General features: G+C 43.8%; 1 protein-coding gene across 2 annotated transcripts in view; it reads right to left on the reverse strand.

Moving 5' to 3' along the window:
* MAPRE2 (microtubule associated protein RP/EB family member 2) overlaps positions 1-20,259 on the reverse strand; it is a 94,266-nt gene that overhangs the window by 38,024 nt on the left and 35,983 nt on the right. For both annotated transcript variants that reach the window (XM_072328117.1, XM_072328116.1), the window contains one exon: positions 3,953-4,080. In XM_072328117.1, the coding sequence (XP_072184218.1) occupies positions 3,953-4,073 (121 nt within the window). In that variant the 5' untranslated portion in view covers positions 4,074-4,080. The remainder of the gene's footprint in view (positions 1-3,952; positions 4,081-20,259) is intronic.

Raw genomic sequence — 20,259 nt, forward strand, 5'->3', positions numbered from 1 at the left:
AGTCAAACAATCCTGAAAAAGCATATTACAAGTTCACTTGGTATTCCCCACAGATGAAAAATAGCCTTAGTAAAGAAAATTCACTTATAAGCTATTTAGCTAGAATTGTTTTTAAGAAGCCACTGTGTATGTATTACAAAAATAGCATGAATCCCATGAAACAACTAGTGTCATAATTCATTTAAAGCTCTTATTCTCTGTGCGCATGGGTGTTGCACATAAGGCTCTAATGCATTAAATCCTTTCAGTTTTTCTTCTATTATTCTTCACTCATCTGTATCAAATTAAATGCTTACAAGTCTAATGCCCACTCTAAAAGCAACGCACACTATGCCTTACATCATAAACATGGATCATAAACTTGATATTCTGGCTAAAAATCTTGAGGGAGGTCAACGATGGAGACCAAAACTGACTAGTCACTCACCTAAAGCATAGGGAATTTTTCTGGTTTGAGATGTTTGGGGAGATTTTCTCTCTCGTGTTGCCAAAACTAAATTACCAGAGGAGCTGCACGCTAAATTTAGGCTCTCAGGGGCTGCATCCATCCATAACCTGGCCTTTTTGGCACATCACAACTACTGCAGGCATTCAGAAAGCTCAGGGGATACTACACATTGCTCGGCCTACTTAGCAAGGACAAAAACACATGTAAGACTCATGAAGAATACAAATACTTTATGACTAATCCAGCCTTTTCCTTGGCTGCTTCTCATCTTAGCTCTGTTCCTGTAACTGGCAATAAGGGAACAAGCTGCTTCTTTCACAGCACGCATATAATTAAAGCTACTTCTTCATACGGCAATAAGTAGAAAAGTTAAAAAAAAGAAAAAGAGGGCCAACTGTCTTTTCTTTATTACAATCTGTAGTGTCAAGTTTTAGGTATACTTTTCAGATCCGAATAAAGCCCTCTAGTAAAGGCAGAATGTCATATTACTCCTTATTGTTTTAGCTCAGTTGTCCACAATTACTTCCAGGCTGCCTGCAAAACACAGACACACACAAAGTCTCACAGTGACTGTAAGGCACATCTAGGTGCCTCATGTCTCCTAAAAGCAAAGCCTCTGAGCTTCTTGTCTGGACTTAGCATCCTCAGCCCCCCTGCCCTGATTTTTGTGGTCTTGCATACAGCTTTTTCTGAACTTCTGATTGCTCCTTATTAATAAAAATGAACAAAACCTGAACACTCGTCTAACAGCATGACAAATCTTAATGCCTTTTTTCTTAGAAAGAAGAAAAGGCCCACGCAATTTTACAGGGGGTAATAAAATTTCAGTGACAGTGGCTCTGAAGTGCACTGTTAGTGCTGTGACATGCTTCATGGTGTTACAGAGGTTCCCACATATTCCTTCCCTTTGAAGTACTTGAGAAATGCTCATATTTTATGGAAGCTAATGCTAGGCTGGAAGAAGGCTGCCAATGCTTTAAGAAACATCAGCCAGAAGAGTACCAGAAGGAATGAAGGAGGTCAGCTGCTCCCAGGCTGTGGCCATGCTGTGCCTGTGGTGTCTGCCCACAAGCTGGCTGGTGGCTTTGTTACCATTTCACTTAGTACATTTAGTGTTCTTCCAGTGTAGTTTGCAGGATGGTACCTCTCTGTGCATGGAATAAACTATGTGCAGTTAACATAGTAAACCATATTAAATAAAGATCCCCAAAACGTCTCCTCCGATTCCCTTCACTCCCTGCAAAGTCCTGCAACAGCATGTGAGAGGTGAAATGTGCAGTCTCAGAGGGAAAGGAACTTGTCAGTAGGACTTCTGTGTGCCAGAGCCTGCCATGATCTAGCAGACTTTAGCAGAAATCAGAAAAGCTGAAGTTCTGTGGAACAGGAAGGATTGTGCTAGCAAGGAAGAATGCTTCTTGACATAATGAAATATTAAATCCCATTTTGGCACTGAAACAAACATAAATAAGTATCAAGCTGGACTGTCAAACCAAATGGAGAAATTCAAGTTTACAGGTTTGACCCATTAAGATATGAACATAAAAGCAAGTAACAATAGCAATTAATACAGGAAGTTCTAAAGGAAGAAAAAAAATAATTTTACACAGGATGGAGTAAGAGCTTTAAATGAAACAACCTTTTTTCAGTCTTTCCCTTGTGGTGTGTCCTAATATCCTCAGTTGAGGTCACAGAAACAATTGTATAAGAAGCTGCATAATGAAATGGGACGGTTCTTTTGTGACGGTTTCCATGCTTCTCCCCTGCCTGTCCTACCCAGCTACAATCTCTCAATTTGCCTCTGCTTAAATATCTTCAACTTGTATCCTCAGTAATCATATTCTTTTAGATCACCTTCTCCCTGTTTTGGGTAAGTTTTATTTATTTATTTAAAGCCCACACACATTTAACTTGGTGGAGAATTCACTTCAAAAGCTTCCTTTCAACAATTTAAGAGCACATAAATAGCTATGCAGGAACCAGTCAATAACACAGCTAGTATGTTTCCTGTTCCAAACAATGGCAAACATGTATTTTATGATGAAAACACCCCTTTTCACACATCCTTCCATCTCCTTGTAAGTGTGTATATATATACACACATACACCCCTATATAAACACAAGCATGCCTGCACATCCCCCCGTGTATATTTCCTCTATGCATAATTTACCAAAAGAAAACACACTGACTAACTTCCAGACTTGTAAATATAACGGCAGCTAAATACAGTATTTCAGTTCCAAGCTTAATAACTGTCAGAAAGGTCATTTCATTTTCCATGTTGTGTGTCTTTAGTTACTCAGCTGCTATCAGTTACTTGCAGGTACTTTAACCTGCTCTTCTTCAACCTTGATTCAGAGTTGTGCAATTTCTCAAGCATGCAAGATTGATTATGCAGGTGAGATTTGTAAAAAGAAGTAATTAAATAATATGTTATGAGTCTGATGGCCTCAAATAATTTTCTGCACTTTTCAGGGAACATCTATGCACAGAAAACATACCCAGAATATTAGGTAAAATCACATATTTCAGTGTAAGACCCCATTTCAACTGGACCACTAAGCAGCTGAAATGTGGTAATGTGGTTTCAGTTCTATGTACTTAGAGCATTGTCTTCATACGCAAGATATTCCCAGCATGTCATTTGTATGGAAGTAGCAATCTAACTAGATCTCCTCCAACACAAACATCTTCAAATTTAAAAATCACAGCAGGAAATCAGAAAGAATCACTCCCCAGGGCAGCTGTAATCTCAGTAAAATGCTAGCCTTTCCCTGTATCATCTCTAGTCATCATCTGGTTACAGATCTTGTTATTTAACACATAACTTGCAGTTCCCGCTCTCATTAACCAGACTGGCCAAAGTATTCAAACCATTACTCTTCTTTTAGGGTTCACTAAGCCCCCCAGAAATAAAATTATTTACTCCAAGGGTTCAGTTACATTTAAAGTGAAACAGGCAGATTTCCTTGGCAAACTTCTATAGCAACTTAGAGCAGCCTAAATGCTGATCTCCTCAAATGTATATTTTTCCCCATGGTCACACGTGATATTCTCCTGTAGAGTTCATACGCCAGTAGAGTTTTAGGACCCTTACCTGGAAGGAACAGCTGCTAGAGAATTTTGTTCACTTGGGTTTTCAGAGGGCTATTGGTTGCTTTTTAGCTATGGTACCACTCTCCATTTGTAAAGTTACCACCCTCGTAGCCTCAAAGTACACATAAAAAATCTTACCACTATATTCTTCTACTCAGTCAACCTTTCTATTATTTCTATGCATCTCCTGCTACATTCCTCCTGTTCACCTCTGTACGCTAGGCTTTCTCAAGGTGTCTTATCTTTCTATGATTAAGATGAACATAAAAATGTTTCCTTTGTACAACATTAGTTTCTTTTTGCGGGGTAACTGCTTCATGTCAAAACTGAAAGTGATCTATTTTCAACAAATCAGGCTTTTAAAGTGGATTTTAAATAAACATTTGTAGAACATGCAATATTTTCTTACCTGAACAGAGCTGCTCGACTTTTGTGTAGTTTAAAGCTAATATATCATTAACCCATGCGATGATGTCATGTCTGCTCATAGTCTCCTGGGTTATAGAGGTAGAGTACACGTTGACCGCCATTCCCCAGCTACAAACAAACAAAAAGGACAGAAAAGTATTTTTGACATTTTGATCATAGACTGAATTCAGAATTCATATTCAAAGAAAAAAGGAAAAGCTGCATTACTCTAGAACCTTCCCTCCTTTAACATGAAAGGTATCTTTTTGTGCTTTGAAAACATACAACCTTCTCCATGTCCTCTTGTACTCTAGGAGCACATTTCTCTTGGTGACAAGGTGAACTTAACTCATAAACCTACAGTATTATCCTTAATGCTGTCCAAGTCAGAGAGAAAAAAAGAGTCAAACATAGCCTAAAGATAAAGAGACAGAATCAGACCTGGGATTCTTCCATATAGTGCTGCACAAATACAGTGATTTGACATCTCTGCCTTAGTTCTTGCTACTGCATGATGATCCAGTTTCCCAGATCTGTCTTTAATTTTTAGATAACTCCTAGATGATGTAGCTGTTCCGCTTACTCAAATACTGGTTTCTTCGTTGGGACAGGGCTTTTTAGATGACTTTCTCGGTACCTAGCAGTCACAGTGAACACAATACAATCAATCAGTTTTATAAACAAATGTAGCAACCTCTACTCTGAAAATAACTCAGCTTTGCAACCCCAACTGTCTGGTTGGGATGCTGTTTTCTAGCCTGATGTCTCTAAATCATTAGAAACATTTCCTGTCAGCTTAAACTCATTTGTTCTTGTGCCAGCACTATCCTCCAACTCTAATGGCTTTTCTTCCCAAGCTGATTTCCTAATGTGTTGCAGAAAGCAATCAGAGCCTGTCCCAGTGCCCAGGTAGGCTAGAACAAACAAATCAATTCTTCAAGTCTTCTGCAAAGTCAGATGTTCATTTGCTGGTCACTCCACAGCATAGCTGAGCAGATTTCCACAGCACTCAGAAAGCCTCTCAGCAAGACCTTGGAAAATGGTACTTTCTTCTGAGTATCTGTTACTTGCATAGTCATATAATTTAAAACATTTTCAACTTGAATTAATTAGTTAATTAAGGTCCTTTTCTGCAAGTAGTTCTACTTCATAGTAGCATCTGTCCCCAAATGCACTGACTTGAAATGCATATTACTGAATTTTATATCCTATGATTCTACATTAGCCATATCCTTCTGTTGCAAGACACTGCTGAGATAAAAGATGAGCATATTCATGTTTATCTTGTCAACAGTTTTAAAGACCTGAGTAAAGACTGTTCATGAAAAGAGCAAATATTGTTCTCAAAGCTAATCCAGGAAGTTCACTACTAACAAGCCAAGTGACACGTTTCAGAAACAACCAAATACTCAACAAACTTGCAATATTCTTATTGAAAAGAAATGGTTTGGAGAGGACTCCACATTTCCGTCTCTAGTGACACCCTGTTGCTCCCACTTCACAGGCCAGCCTAGTTACCTCAACCTTCATACTCAGTAAAAGACAGCAGGACCTCCTTTGTGGGATTTGAAGAGCGCATGGACTATTTCCATTAACTGCAAGCCAGTAAGAGAAAACAGGTGCCAAAAATTCATGCTCTGATAGTCAGAGCAGTGCCTGTAGTGCCAGCAGTTCCCTTAGAACCAGGCTGCCCCTCTGCCTGCTTCCATACACATCCAAAGCTTGGAAGAAACCAGACATCCCACAGCCTTCCTGTGGGCTCCTGGACAGCACAACTGAATGCGATGTAACAGAGGCAGAGGTTGTTCTCTTGGCACACAGTAAGTGCTTAGACTGAGTTAAGGGCTAGGAATAACGTTTTAGAAATAAGGTGTGCCCTTTTACCCTTCAGACCACGGTGGCTCATCAAGGAAGCTCAGCTCCAACTCTGGGATGGAAGAGGGACCAGGTAGGCAAACAGCACTTGTGTTACCAATGTCATCTCAAATTTAAAACATCATTTTAAGCATGGTTTTCTCTTTACTATTTTGAGCCTTTTCATATAGATAAGAAAGTAACAGAAAGATACTAACTCTGTCTCTATTAAACTGATGTGTTAAGTACTGTTTATAAAATCAGTTCTAGTAACAATGTAATAGTGAATTCAGTGTTCACTTAAAATTCCAAACAGTGAATTTGATATGAGACCAGCAGTTCAATAAAGAACAGTGCACTCACTCTAAAGATGTCAAAGATAATTGCACAATAACATTTGAAATAAATCTATGCTAATCTTAATTGCCATTAGCTCATGCAAATTTTAATGGCCTCTTTAGGCTGAGCAGAAGTCAGAACAACCACTGGCTACTGGTAGTGAAAGCAGCAAGGCTGCTCTGTTAAAGAGATCCAGAAACCCTCATGCAGGAAGGAAACAGGAATTCCCTCATCATAGTGTTCCAAAAGCAACAGCAACTGACAACAGAGCAAACAAGATCCTTGCTGCACAGGATGGAGGATGAGTAAATGAACAACCTGAGTTTTAAAGCAATATCCTGAAAGATGTGTGTAATATTACTCATGGTATGTTTGCAAATGAAAGGAATTATGATGATCTGCACATCAAACAAAAGCTTTGGCCACATTTAGAGACAACAGCTCTAGAAATAGAGATAGTATCAATAAAATTTTCAGCCAACTTAAGCATAGTGAATCAGAATTTCTGTTTAAAAAGTTGGTAACATGCCACTGCCATTTACTCATGTCGGCCTGCTAGCATGTCTGAGTCTTCCACGGCCTGCTCTTTGGGAAGAGGTCACAGGTCTCTGGCTAGCTTGTGCCCCATCCTCCCACAGCCACAGTTTGGATAAACACAGCTAGGAAAGGTTTCCTTTCCAGAGCACACGCTCTATTTTGGTACTCAGATACACACGTACTCTGTTTGTCATGCAGGCAGACCTTGCAAAAGAAAAAAAGAAAAAGAAAACCTAGGCAGAAGAGCCACCATACAAAGCAATAGATGAAAATCCTCGTGCTTGAAACATGTGGCTGAAGGCAGGCTCTTCTGGGTGACTCAGCGCCCTGCGTGCTGAGATGCTCTGAGAAGCCTGCTCTGGATTCCATGTGCTAACAAACATCTGCAACGTGACACATGTGGATGGCTGAGCAGGTGGAGCCCCATGGGCCCTGCGAATGGCCAAGAAGCGAACAGCTTCTTTGTATGGCCTGAAGCGCTGCCTCTTCTGAATACATTATTTATGTTTTCGACTGTTAGGTTTGCCCCTGTTTAGACTGAAGGCTCTCAAGCATAACCCTGTGCTGAGGCTTACAGAGGCCTGAAAATTAGCACCTACCTCACTGCGATCTGTCAGCTCCCACCACCCGTGCAGATGCTCAGCAATCCTACAATAGCTAACAGCAGGTCCAGGCCAGCTGACTGCATCTCCAGCTTTGAGTATGCAGTAAAGGTTCAAAGCTTTCAGCTATCACGGTACTGCCCAGCCACCAAGGACTCTCCCTTAATTTAGTTATCAGAAACCAAAAGTCAAAGCCCCAGTAAATACAAATAAGATGTAAGAGTGTCTTCATATTCTCCGGTCCATGTCATAGCAGTGCTTCTACACAAGCGTGTCTAGGAACTATAGTGTTGAGCTCACAGGATTAATCAAGAGCTGAAAATCATGTATGCGCTTGGGTAGTTCTCCAAATCAGGAACATAATGGCTGAGCTTGCCCAATATTAAACACTGTCGCCAAAGGAGCATTAATTTTTAAGGCATCACAGGCAGCACATGACACCCAGCTATAGGTAAGTGCAGCTATTAGGGACAGCTTTGCAAGAGGCACATTCACTTTGCTTGTCAGGAAGAGGGGAGGAACTAGCAGCTCCTGACTGCAGAAGCTGTCTTAAGCCAAACCAGTAACAATGACACAACTAGATGTACCACAGCAGTGTCAGTATGGAGCATGTGTGCAATCAACCTCTAGCCCACGGGCTTTCCTGTTTTGCACAATTCAGTAAGGTACGATGAGGGACTTTCCAAGACAATAGTAAGCCTGTGTAACAGCACAAAGAGGAGCCTTCTGGAAGCTGGCATCAGAGAGCATCAGGATGGATAGATACTCCGAGCAGAACAAAAGCTCTTGCAACAAAAACAGCTGAAGTGGAAGATGCAACAGAAAGTGGGGATGCAGCTCAGTGAGGCAGCCTGAGCTTCTGCTGGAAAAGCACTGCAGATGAAAGCTACTGCAAAATAAGGATTCCTGGAAGAAGAAATCTGGGAGCCCCAGCAGCCACATCCATGCAAAAAGAAAATACATCCTTCAATATAAACCTGCAGTGGCAGCTGATTTGCTCCCCTCTTTAGTATTCATTGCAGACAGTCTTAACCATAATCATCAGAGGGCAGTTTCGCTCAAGGTTGTCTCTACTGTAAGGGGTCCAGAGGATGGAAGAATAGCAGAAAAGCACAGCATGATTTTACCAACACTGCTCTTACTCTCCCTTTTTTTGCTGTACTCCTGAAGCAAAGCCAATGACTGTGAACAGCTCCCTCAAATCACAGAGCTCTGACCAAAGTGCTATTTGTAGCAAGCAGTGTAAAAACTGTCTAGTCAGAAACGCAGTTAAAGATTGATCACAATGAGCTGTTGCCACAGAAGAAACAATCCTCTGGTTGTAAGATGGAGGAAATCCACACCTTTAAGAATGCAAAACATCAGATCTCTTGTGCCCTTGTTCCCATGTTACTAAATAGACTTAGAAATCTTTTACTACCCATGTATCTCATTCACTTCTGAATACCACCTTAGCTTCACAATGTGGATCTGACTGGGAGACCTAAAATGACTTGCAAAGCATGATACAGAATCTAGACAAGAATGAAGCAAACCACGTATGTTTCAATGGTTTGAACCTTGCTACACTACCAGAAAAAAAAAAAAGCACATTTTGGATTGTTCTCACCACAGTTCCCTGGTTAAATGCAAGTGTGGTTAGAGTGCAAAGAGATTACTTTCATTGGATTAGCACATTTTATCTTTAAAGTTTTGTTCTTTTACACTAGAGGCTGCCTGCCAATGCTGGGATCTTCTGACCTACATAGATTTTTCTGATGGGTCTCAAGGCCTGGTTTAGTCCCAGATCTAAAACACCCTCCGAAAGACCAGCAGTAACTGGTTTTGTGGTACGTATAACCTAAGAAAATGTAGGGGAAAAAAAAGCCCATTTTATCTGGGAGGCAGACAAACACTGGTTATTTTCCAGTTCCTCCAAATCTGAAAAACACAATCAAAAGCATTCAAACAATATGCACAAGTTGAGCCAAAACCTCTGGGATGGCCCAGGAACTCGCAGTGCATTACGCTGCCTATTGCTTACTTTCAGCAACGTAATCTTAAGTTTATTCACTAACCAGTTATGAAATCCGGGTAGTCCACAGAAACAAAACAGAACAGTTCCAAGCTCCAAGAAAATGCCTTAGTGCTTAGAATATTTCAAGGCACCTGAAGAGGAGAAGCCATATCTGCAGGCACACCTGAATTTTGTATTTATTTCTTTATTTCTTTATCACACCTTCTCATTCCTTCATTCCTCCTGCTGCCACTGAAGCTATATGGAGATGTAATGCCGTGTCTCCATGTTGATACTAACAATATTAGCACGTAATTACAAGTCATTTTAATTTTGGCTGAAAGCATATGCATATCCTAACAGATTCCCTCTCAATTTCTAGGCATAAATGAATCCTAACTAAAAAAAAAAAAAAAATGCTCTTGACAAAATGCAGGCAAATATCAGCAGAGGTTGCCGGCTCTGGACACAAAAGAATCCCATTGGGGAATGCCCCCCTTACTCCAGACCCAGCAGAGCCCCAGCAGGACTCAACTGTGTGCAGACAGCTGCTTATTATCCTGGGGAGAGGCTGCACGAACCTCAGTATGAAACAATGCTACTACAAATTAAGAAGGTTTTTTACTAATGAAGAACTGCCAGAAGCTTTGAAGTGGGCTGAATGAGGAACGTAAGCACGGCGCAGCAGCAATGCTAAAATATTAACTACCTTTTCTTCCAGTTATTGTCCTCCCCCGCAAGGCTTTCAACTCTGAGATCTGAGGCTGGAATTGCTCCACTGATGCCCTGAAGGAATATATTCAACCTGCACAGTTTTCACAATAGGACTGCAGCTACTTTGTCTTTTGCAATAGGCACTGAGACGGCGGAGGAAAAAAGTTGATTCAGAGAAAAATAATTCTCAGACTTGTGTTAGATAACAAGCCCAAGCCAATCAGGAATAGGGACAGGAAAGAAGATGGACGATTATTTTGTAACTAGAAAACCTTGGAAAAATCTGACGAATAAACAAACATTTAATCCTCCTTGAAACAAAGCCTCAATTTGCCAAGACAAACATGGGAGCTTAAATTCTCCATATACTCATTTTAATCTCTTAGGGAAAATAATAAATTACTAGGTATATAATGAAGGATTTCCAAGATGACATGAAGGTAACAGGAATGCTGAGCACCATGGTGGAGAAAGGATTTGCAGGTGCCTTGAAATGAACAGATGAACCTTCTGCCTTATTGCTCCCACTGGATGCTGCATAAACAGTTGCAGACTCAAATGGCACAAGAATGCTCAAGAAAACATAGATTTGCTGCGGCACACAGAGAGTGGAGGAGGGCTGGCCCTTTAACCCGCTGCCCACCTGTACAGCACTCAAGCTGCAGGACACCCCACCAGCCACCGCAGGGAACCTCTGCCCCTGGTGAGGAAGGGACAGAAATCATCACAAGCCTTGGTTAAGGGACAATAAGTGCTCTGGCAAGGGCACACGTGCACCCAGACTGATGGCATCCATGGTGGGATTTGGGCTGCAGTGCAGCAGCACAGTCTCTGTCCTGCTGCTGCTTTGGCCATTCTGCCTTTTAAGTCCAAAAAGCAGTGTGCAGCCTGGGAGCTCCAGCAGGGCTGGCATCCAGCTAGCCAGTAAGATGAAGTCACCAAATTAATTTAGCACTGACCTATCTAGGGCCTGGCTGCCCCTTCCATCCCCGCAATGTCCATACATTGGAGCAAGACGCCAACGCTTGCATGATGGCAGAAGAGATTTCATAAGAGCACACGGGGGGCTGGCAGCCCCAGCTCGTGGCCATGACGCAGCATAGGGCTGGGAGAGATGTGACAGAAGGTTAAGCAGGAAAGGCAGCAGCTCACTGATTACAGGCAGCTGCAGCTTGCCAGCAGCATGCATGACGCTGCTGCTCACAGGGTGATGCCTTGCTGGAAGGATGCTGCAGCGGCTGAGGAGAGTGTGTTACAGAGAGCGTACCTCTCTGTAACACACTGCAGAGTACGAGGACTTTGCCACACATCAGCATTTCTCTCTTGTATGAGCAACAAAAGCAGATGCACGCTGTTTTTGTGCGCTGTCTCTTCTAACCTTGATACATGCATGATATCACAGGGAACAATACCTCCCAGGCAGGCATCGTGGAGGTACATGGCACTGCACCTGGGGAAGGAGAAGCAGAATCACAGCCGCCACCCACGCATTCATCCCTGGATGACAGGAATGGGAGCCAAGGCAGAGCCCATGGGACAGAGCCAGGCAGGCGGCCAGCATTAGAAAAGGAATAAAGGTGATGACACCGAGCCGGGCAAAGAGACGTTTATTTTAAGCCACCTTCGTCCTGCAGTTGTAAACAAGCATGTGACAACAGATGAAGCAACACATACCCACACAGGCTGCTTGCGCCCATGTATCATCCTCTAAAACATGGCTCTGTATTTCTGTAAAATAAGACACAGTGCTCCAGTATGGCTGCCCAGGGCTCCCACTGCCACCAGTGCTCAGGGCCAAGGGACAAGCACCAGGCTCTGCAGGGCACATGTGGGCAGGTGACTGAGACTAAGCAGCGCACGGCCATGGCCCAACCCATGCTTGGGTGCCTGGCCAGCTGTGTGCTGCAGACCAGCAAGCCTGCTCACCAGCTGCCTTCCTCTGGGTTCTGTGCTCAGCCTCTTCCTCTTCTCTTTCTACCACAAATGAAAGTGAGACTGAAAATAATAACAGCAAAAAATCTGAGCTTTGACATCTCTGAGGTTGTTGAAATAAGCCCATATAAAGATCCCTGTCTCTAGCTCGTACAAACTCCCCACTGATCATTATTAATAGCATAAAGGTTTTCAGTATTAGCATTTCAGCCACGGCACTTACTTTCAGTATCGGACGCCAAAGAAAGTTGACCTCCTCCCTCATTTTCATGAGTTAATCCCTTAACAGCCAGGGAGACGCTATGAAATTATTCTGGTGCTCAAAAATATTACCAGCAAATGACTTGTACTTACGGATTAACCCTACTAAGGGCTGCCTAGGATAGGACCGAACTTCTAAGTGCAATTGCTTAACTGCTAAATTAATTTTAGAGCAACTAAAACTAGACTTCGCTAATCCTTCATGAAGAAAATTGCCCTTTATGAACACGCTAGCTCAGCCATCTGTGATTTATGTAATGTATTATTCTTTCTGCATGCCAGTGACCACAAACTTACACTACCTTTGCTGCACTACCAATGCAAGTGTTGAAACTACCGGGATAAAGTAAAGCTTCTCCCAAACTTTTTTCAACTATGTTGGTCTTTGAAGGTCTGTGATGTCACTGTTTTCAATTTTAAATATCTCCAGCCAAACTAAAGTGGCACATTCCCAAAGTTGTGAGTTTTTCCCCAACCATTTTCTTTAGATGGTGCTTACTGCTTTGATGCAACTGAAGCTATAAGAACAGAATTACTGACGGTTACAACAGACTTTATCTGTGAGCCTCAGCAAAGCCTTGCACCTTAAGCTAGGAGAAGCATAGATGTCCTGTTTAATAGGATTTGGCCTCCTTTCATGGAATATCTTGAGGTCAACTCCTAAAGTACATTGCTTCCAGCTGGCAAACGGTCACATTAGCAAATTCAACTCCCACAGTAAACAAGACCAAAAAAAAAGTTTATTGCTCGAATTACCTTTAACTACATATAACTGCAATTAAGAAGTTAATAACCCATGCTGCAATGTGAACATTTGGCTTCCTCAGCCCTCTCAGTGTTGGTGTAGGTCATGAGATGAGACAGTTCTGCACCCCTCCCTGCAAACACACGTCAAACTAAGCATGTATCTGATACAGCTTAACAGCCCAACATTTCCTGCAGATTAAACTTATCAATAATGTTAATATATCCTGCATTAAAATGTATACAAGTCATTAAAAGCTGAGTGGGTAATATATTTTGAAGTTAAGAGCCAATATAATCTTTAATTGAAATGTAGATAATTAATTGTATGATGCAACAGAACTATTCTTGTGCTCCACTGTGTGTCAGTGAACTTTAGGCCATCCCTGGGTAGCATATTGCAGAAGTATCAAGTGTTTTGTGCGATGCAACAAGAAGTAATTAGTGCACTGCAGCAGCAGCAATACAACTTCTGTAAGAGTTAAGATCAAGAACTATTGAACTGAGATTGTATACACGCATTTTTCTTTCCCATTTGAAACCTCTGACCATATAATGATTTCACTTTGGTGGCAGTACTAAGTGCGGTGCCACACATTACTTACAGAGAAGCACTAGAACAGGTTGCCCGGAGAGGTGGTGGATGCCCCATCCTTGGAAACATTCAAGATCATCTCAGACTGGGCTCTGTGCAACCTGATCAAGCTTTAGATGTCCCTGTTCATTGCAGGGGAGTTGGACTAGATGACCTTTAAGGGTCCCTTCCAACCCAAATGATTCTTTTCACTCTTAAAGCAGCTTGATCCCATGACTTAATTTTGTGTGGTGCATTTTGAACTCAAGAGCTGTTTATGCCTCTTCGGGTTACCGAATATGATCATACTGTAATTGAGGCAGGCAAGGAACTCCAAAGATCACTTACTCCAGCCTCCCAGTGGCAACAGAGCCAACAACAGAAGGCTGCTGATGACACCATCTAGCCCAGTGTCAGGTCTCTCCAAGAACAGACACTGCACAACTCTCCAGGCAACCTCTTCCAGTCTGACCATCATCCCACTGTGAGAACTTTTCTCCTGATATCTCAAGGAATTCCCACTGCTGACTGTCATTGCCACTCATTCTCTTCCTCTGAAGTTCTGAGAAGGTCTCAGGAGAATGAGAGCTGCTTAAAGATGAGGCAGCTCTGTGGCATCCCTGTTTCTATGTCCCCTTAAGTTTGGCAACTGGCATGGCAGAAATACTCTTACTGAAAACTGTGTTTTCAGGAGTTGATTCGAAATCTTCTATCTTGTAGTCTTTGCAACATTAATACGGGCAAGGAGTGATGTGAGCCTCAATTAATATTTCAGTCAGATACAATTAAAACTATTCTGCACAAAATGGTTTTCAACAGGGCAGCTATTTACAAGTGAATACTGTCCTTCAAGGAAAATTTCTCTCTGTTATTCAACCAATAATCATTTCACTGCCTCCACGCTCTCAACACTCCTGCACACAACAGCCTTTCTGTATATGAAAGCTCCCAAGAGACTTTCATATCATGGGTTACGTACTCCACTTCCGTACAATTACTCTCAGATTCTGTAGTTATTTTCATAAGCTATGATTTGTATAACACTGAATCCGTAAGTAAAGCAATGCATGTTCTGCTCCAAGTATTTCAGTACTTCTCATTCATGGTATTACTGGACTAACTCCACAGAGATTAACCATTAGAAGCGAAGCCTAACAACCATGTAGAATTTGGCTAAAATGAATTTTCATCCCCCCAAAATTGTTTAATACATATTGCCAGCAAACCCTTCTGAGAATCAACACCGCATTCCAGAGTGACAAGCAAGAATTTGCATTCAAGTGCATCCTTGAATAATCACAGCTGTTTGGGTAGGAAATTTGTACAGCTCTGAGGAACCCTGCTGTAGAGGGGACAGTCACTCCGCTTACCCCTAAAAGACCAAGCTGAAGTCCCCTGATCTCTCTAACTATCCTCGGGATTCCAAGAAACTTAATATTGAAAATGAGACCTTTGAAAAGATACACACAGCCACGTGGAAAAGTAGGAACACGCACCACCACTGGACACAACATCATGGCAGCAAAGTATGCTATTCCTTTATTCTATTGTCTTCCAAGCTGGAGAATAAGGATCCATTTTACACACAGAAGAAATCCCAAACAAACCTCAGACCAAGAATAGTTTGGTTCACATAGCTTGCTTAAATATTGCTCCAGATCACACTTAAGTTTTGCTTTAAATTCACAAGATCTCAGCCTAGTGCTGCTGCCTTGCCCCTCCATCTTCCATCACCTCACCCACATCTCATATAGCTCCCTCCCCAAGACACCATGAGTCAGGCACGCAAGCCAGCCGCGTGCAAGACCAGAACATCAAGACCATGATCTGCGGGGCATATTCCTCTCCAGGCACAGTACATTTGCACAGTCGTAGGATTTCCTCTGGAAGCTACATCCCTAAGTCTCTACGCACTGATTAACGTTTACATTTCCTGCTTGGATAGCACAACAAAATAGCAGATTTAATATGAAAACACAATTCAGTAAGTATAGAGCTCTATGCAAAGCAAGAAAACATTTCCACGTAGATTAGCCAAGCCACGTAATGGGTGTGCTTTTGGTATGCAGAGCCTTCTCTATCAAATATTTAGTAACTTAGTGTGCCATCAGAAATTTAGACTGTTAAGAAAAAAATCACAAGCAGATCTTCATTTTGAATTAAATGAGTTAGCATAAGGACAACAGAACTGTGCTAAAAATAAACAAAAAGGCCACTGTTTTCAAAAAACCTGAAGAGTTAAATGCACGTTCAGTAAACTTTTATAGCTGATATTCCCCTTCCCCTCCCATCTAATTATAATGAAACAATATGATGAAGATGCTTTATTGGTGAGTCAGGCAGCAGGGATCTGAGCACAGCAAGACTCACACGGCTCTTCAGGGCTAAGTTAATACCGTCCCCGCAGAGACACGGATGTGTTCCATCTATGCTCTCTGGCACTGATAGGGGCAGCAGGCAATCAGCACCCCAAGCTGGGGACAAGGATCCAGTGGGACACACAGGCACCCGCACACAGCCCAATTCTCACTGCTGTCACCGCTGCTGCTGCACGCTGAGGCCTTCATGCCATCCCGTTCAGTGGTTTGTGTGATTGAGAACAGATGTGGTGCGACTGCTCGTTTTCAATTATCAAACAAAGGCTGAAAGTTGCATCCCCAAAATGAAAAGCTGGCACACACTTAATCTCCTTCCTTACCAAGCCTCTGCTATAATTATCTTTGGGCATGAGGAAGGAGAAAAGACTGTCAAATTAACTAACCTCCCCACCCCCAGGCCCCAAACCCAAAACCTCTGAAGATATTTTTAAGAAGTCACTCATTTGAATGCCAAGGATTAAAACGCAGACCTACTACACTTGTGTTCTTCTTTTTTTTTCCCCTCCCTACTGCCTCCAAAACCAATTTTTCCTATCTCGAGTGGTTACTCAGGGTTCTCCTCCTAGAACATTCCTGCAGCGCAGCCTGCCTGCACAGTGGTGGCTGCACCTCCCTTGCAGCAGCCACTCATGCAGCAAAGGAGCAACCCAAACAAAAAGCTTCTATGGGGCACTCCTGATCCACAGCCCCGCTTCCACATCACCAGTTTTTCAGTGTCTGTTATGTAGGGAGGCAGAACAGAAGCAAAACGCCTGTTTCGAGAAGTGTCAGCATCCAATTCAGTTCTCATCTATCTTAAACTTGCTCCTGTTTTTGTTAACGTGCCGGAAATACTGCTGTTGCTATGCAACCCAGAAAGGTTAAAAAACAAAAAACAAGCAAACCAAAAAAAAAAGCGATAGAAAACCAACAACACCCACCGTGCACTAAAATAGGGCCCAGCCTCCTGCCTGAAGGATGCTTTGGAAACCCACAGAAGTTGGGTGCAGTTCCGATGTTCTCAGATGTCCCTGGAGCTGCATAAGACCAGGTCTTATGCAACTTGGTCTCCAGGTTGGAAGGGTCCTGAGCAACCTGATCTGGTGGGTGGCAGCCCTACCCATGGCTAGGGGTTGGGACCAGATGGCCCCTGAGGTCTCTTCCAACCCAAGCCATTCTGTGATTCTCCTTGGTGAGAGTGCCTAGGTGCATGCTGTGGAGATGGTTCTGCCTGAAAGCACCTCATTCCCTTGCACAAACTGAGCTGTCTGCCATGGAACATGCTTCAAACCCCCCGAACAGCACTGAGCAGAGCCACCCTCACCAATGTGGGCTTGCAGGCAATTCCCAGTCAATATGAGGCAGTTTCCCCCCTGCTTTTTGAGAGCTGAGCCTGACCAGCACAATTCTCTCTGGGCAGAGCACTCCCTAATCACAAAACAAGATTACAGATGAGCAGCCGCAGTAGAGGCAGGAAGCCAGCTTTACGAAAGTGAAAGAAAAGGGCCCGAGCTGAAACACGATGACTTTCTGCAGGGTCCCTGCTTCTCCCAGGGAGCAGTGAGCACTGTGCTGCTCTCTAAGTGCTTCCAAGGCAAGGGCTTATCACAAATGCAGTTGTTAGAGAAGCACAGGCCACATTCGTTGGGTGTGGTTTCTTGCAAACATTTGGCCTTTCTCCTGCTTCCAGTTCCATCCAACCTAGGATGGAACTTACGACAGGAAATAGCAGCAGTTAGGCCAAGAGCAAACACCTCTGGAAATAACATGCCAGGTTACTAATGTGGTTAGCAGCATTTGCTCCAGGAGCATTTACAGTTTCAGAGGACGACAACTCACTGCATTTACCCAGGCTCCATAACTTCTCAACAAGTCTGGACCTCGAGCTACTAACATCAACACAAACTGTCTTTTTTCTCACTTCAATGGAATCAGGCACTTACTGCACCAAGCAGGGAGCAGCTTTGGGGTGAGCAGCGCCTCTTGCCCAAAGCAGGGTGCAGCAGCACATCCTTTCCATGCAGGGACATAGCTGCACAGAAGGAACAGGCTCTCAAAGAGCAGTTTTCCAAGAAGATGACAGCACTCAGGACAGCCAAACATCTTAAGGAGATACCCTCAGAATTGCACGTAGAATTCTTTGAGTCAGAAGGGACCTTTAAGGGTCAATCTACTCCAACTCCCCCGTAATGAATGGAGCTTCAAGAAACATGGTGAGCTGATCAGCCATACAGAATGCTCCTAAGCTGCCAAGAAGCACTGCAGACATGCTTACTTAAGAACATTTCTCCACCCAGCTGTTGACTTGGGTTCTCATTGAATTTTTTCAGTCTTCTTTGAACACAGAAAAGAAACTATACTTAAATTTAATGCTGTTCTCCAAAACAAGTCTGAATCTATTTCAGGCCAACAAAACAACACCTTGCTGTCAACCAAATTGTCAAGTCAGTCTCCTGATCTGGAACACACACAACTGACACACACAAATCCTTCCCTTGGGACAGAAGGAGCACGTGGTCAGAGAAGTACAGATTAACTCTTCTTATTATTTATTTACTTATTATTAATTCCTTACTGACTTGATTATTTACTGCAAAAGGCAACATCTCCCCCCAACTGCATTTTACACCAAAGCAACTGGTTTCCATTTACCAGCTAAGAGAGCGTGGAAGAGAAATTTAACACCTCGGGCCCGTATGTCCCAGTCTGCAAAATATAATATGTGCTTTGGAAGGCTTGTGAGGACTATTTGTGGCTTCACACAGCACACGGCTGGGACTCGCGGTGTGGGTTCGGTTCCTTGCTGCACTCTCAGCGTGGTGGTAACACCAGGGAACCCCTCTCACATCAGCTTCCTGAGCTGCAAAATGGTACCAAGTTTACCTCTTCCAAACTTGTTCAGGAGTCACAGGTAGCTCCTCTGGCAGGAGCTGGATATTTCAGAACAGGAAAGCTTCATGAAGTACTTTGGGCTGCAGATGGAAAGCTAAGCATCACTCTCACTGGAGAAAGGAGAACCTTGCTGCCATGGCTCCGAAGGGCAGGGTGGGTTTCCACAAGGAACCTAAGTAGGATTCCCCAATGGATTTGTTCCATTTGTGCATTAAAGGTTCATTTCTAAAACAATTTTAACTGGATTGCTTACTTCCCCAAGGTAGAACGCAACACCAGCATCATCTGCCCCGCATTCTCATATATTCCCATAGGCAGACAGAAGGATGCGAAGCCCCACAAGGCGCCTTGCACTGGGAAGAATTCGCCCTTCATTCAGATGCTGAGAAAATTCATGCTTTCTGCAAAATTGGGTGATTGATGCAATTATTTCCGTCATCGTGTGCTCAACACAACAGCCTCACAAAATGCCTTTCCTAGATACAGCTCAGTGCAGGGCGAAGCAGGCAGAAGGACTAGCAAACCGACTTGTTGATGGCTGCTGGAGACTGTATTTATGTGCTGTAAAAGGATAATGGAGCGCTCCATTCAAGAGAGGTTTTCCGGAGGAGCTTTCTGAAAGCAAGCAGCGAGACTGCAATCTGCAGCACCTGGGGTACGTGCTAGAATAACTGAAGGTTGGCTTGGAATGAATTATCACGAGTCCACCTCATATTTCTGCTCAGCAGCGCAGTGGAAACGCAGCCTTCCTCAAGCATAGAACTACTTACTGCCGAGCAGTCATTTAGGGATAGGAAGTGAAGGCTCCATTTTTTTCTGCGAGCAGATAAAGCTCTTCACAAAAGCAAACAACACCGACAGCACGCGGCGTTCCGCGCCGCACGCGCCTACCGGGCGCTGCGCTACAGAGGCAGGACCGGGCTCGGGGGGCGGCACGGCTCAGCTCCGCGGTGCAGCCCGGCCGCGCTCGGCTCCCGGTAGCCCTCCCCGCCCCACGGCAAAGCGCCAGCATCGAGCCCTCCGCCGGCTGTCAGCGGCCGGCAGCACCCGCCGGAACCGCAGAGCGTCTCGGTTCCGCTCGGAGAAGCGCCGCCGCGACCCGGCGCAGCCCACCCCGGGGCCGCCGCCCGCGGGCAGCCCCATTTCCTGCTCCAGGGGCGTGTTCCCCGCAGAGGCTCCGCTCGCTGTCAGCGCGCGGCATCCGAGCGGCCGTGCCCGGCCCCGGAGCCGAGCCCCGCATCGAACAATGCCGTGCCACCGGGCGCGGGGCTGCGACAAAGCCTTCGGCCCGCTCCCCTCACAGCGGGGCTGTGCCGGGGGCCGCGCCCGGCGTTGCGGGGCGGGGGCTGCTCTGAGCACGGCGCTGCGGTTCCCTGAGCGGCGGGCGGGCGGGCGGGCTTCTTTCTTCCTCCTCCTTGTTTTTTTTTTTTTCTTTCTTTCTTTTTTTTTTTTTTTTTTTTTTTTTAATTATTAAATTATTTTTTTAAATACATTTTAATGATTTTT

The sequence above is a fragment of the Excalfactoria chinensis genome, chromosome 2 (genome assembly GCF_039878825.1).
Source record: "Excalfactoria chinensis isolate bCotChi1 chromosome 2, bCotChi1.hap2, whole genome shotgun sequence".
Lineage (NCBI taxonomy): Eukaryota > Metazoa > Chordata > Aves > Galliformes > Phasianidae > Excalfactoria > Excalfactoria chinensis.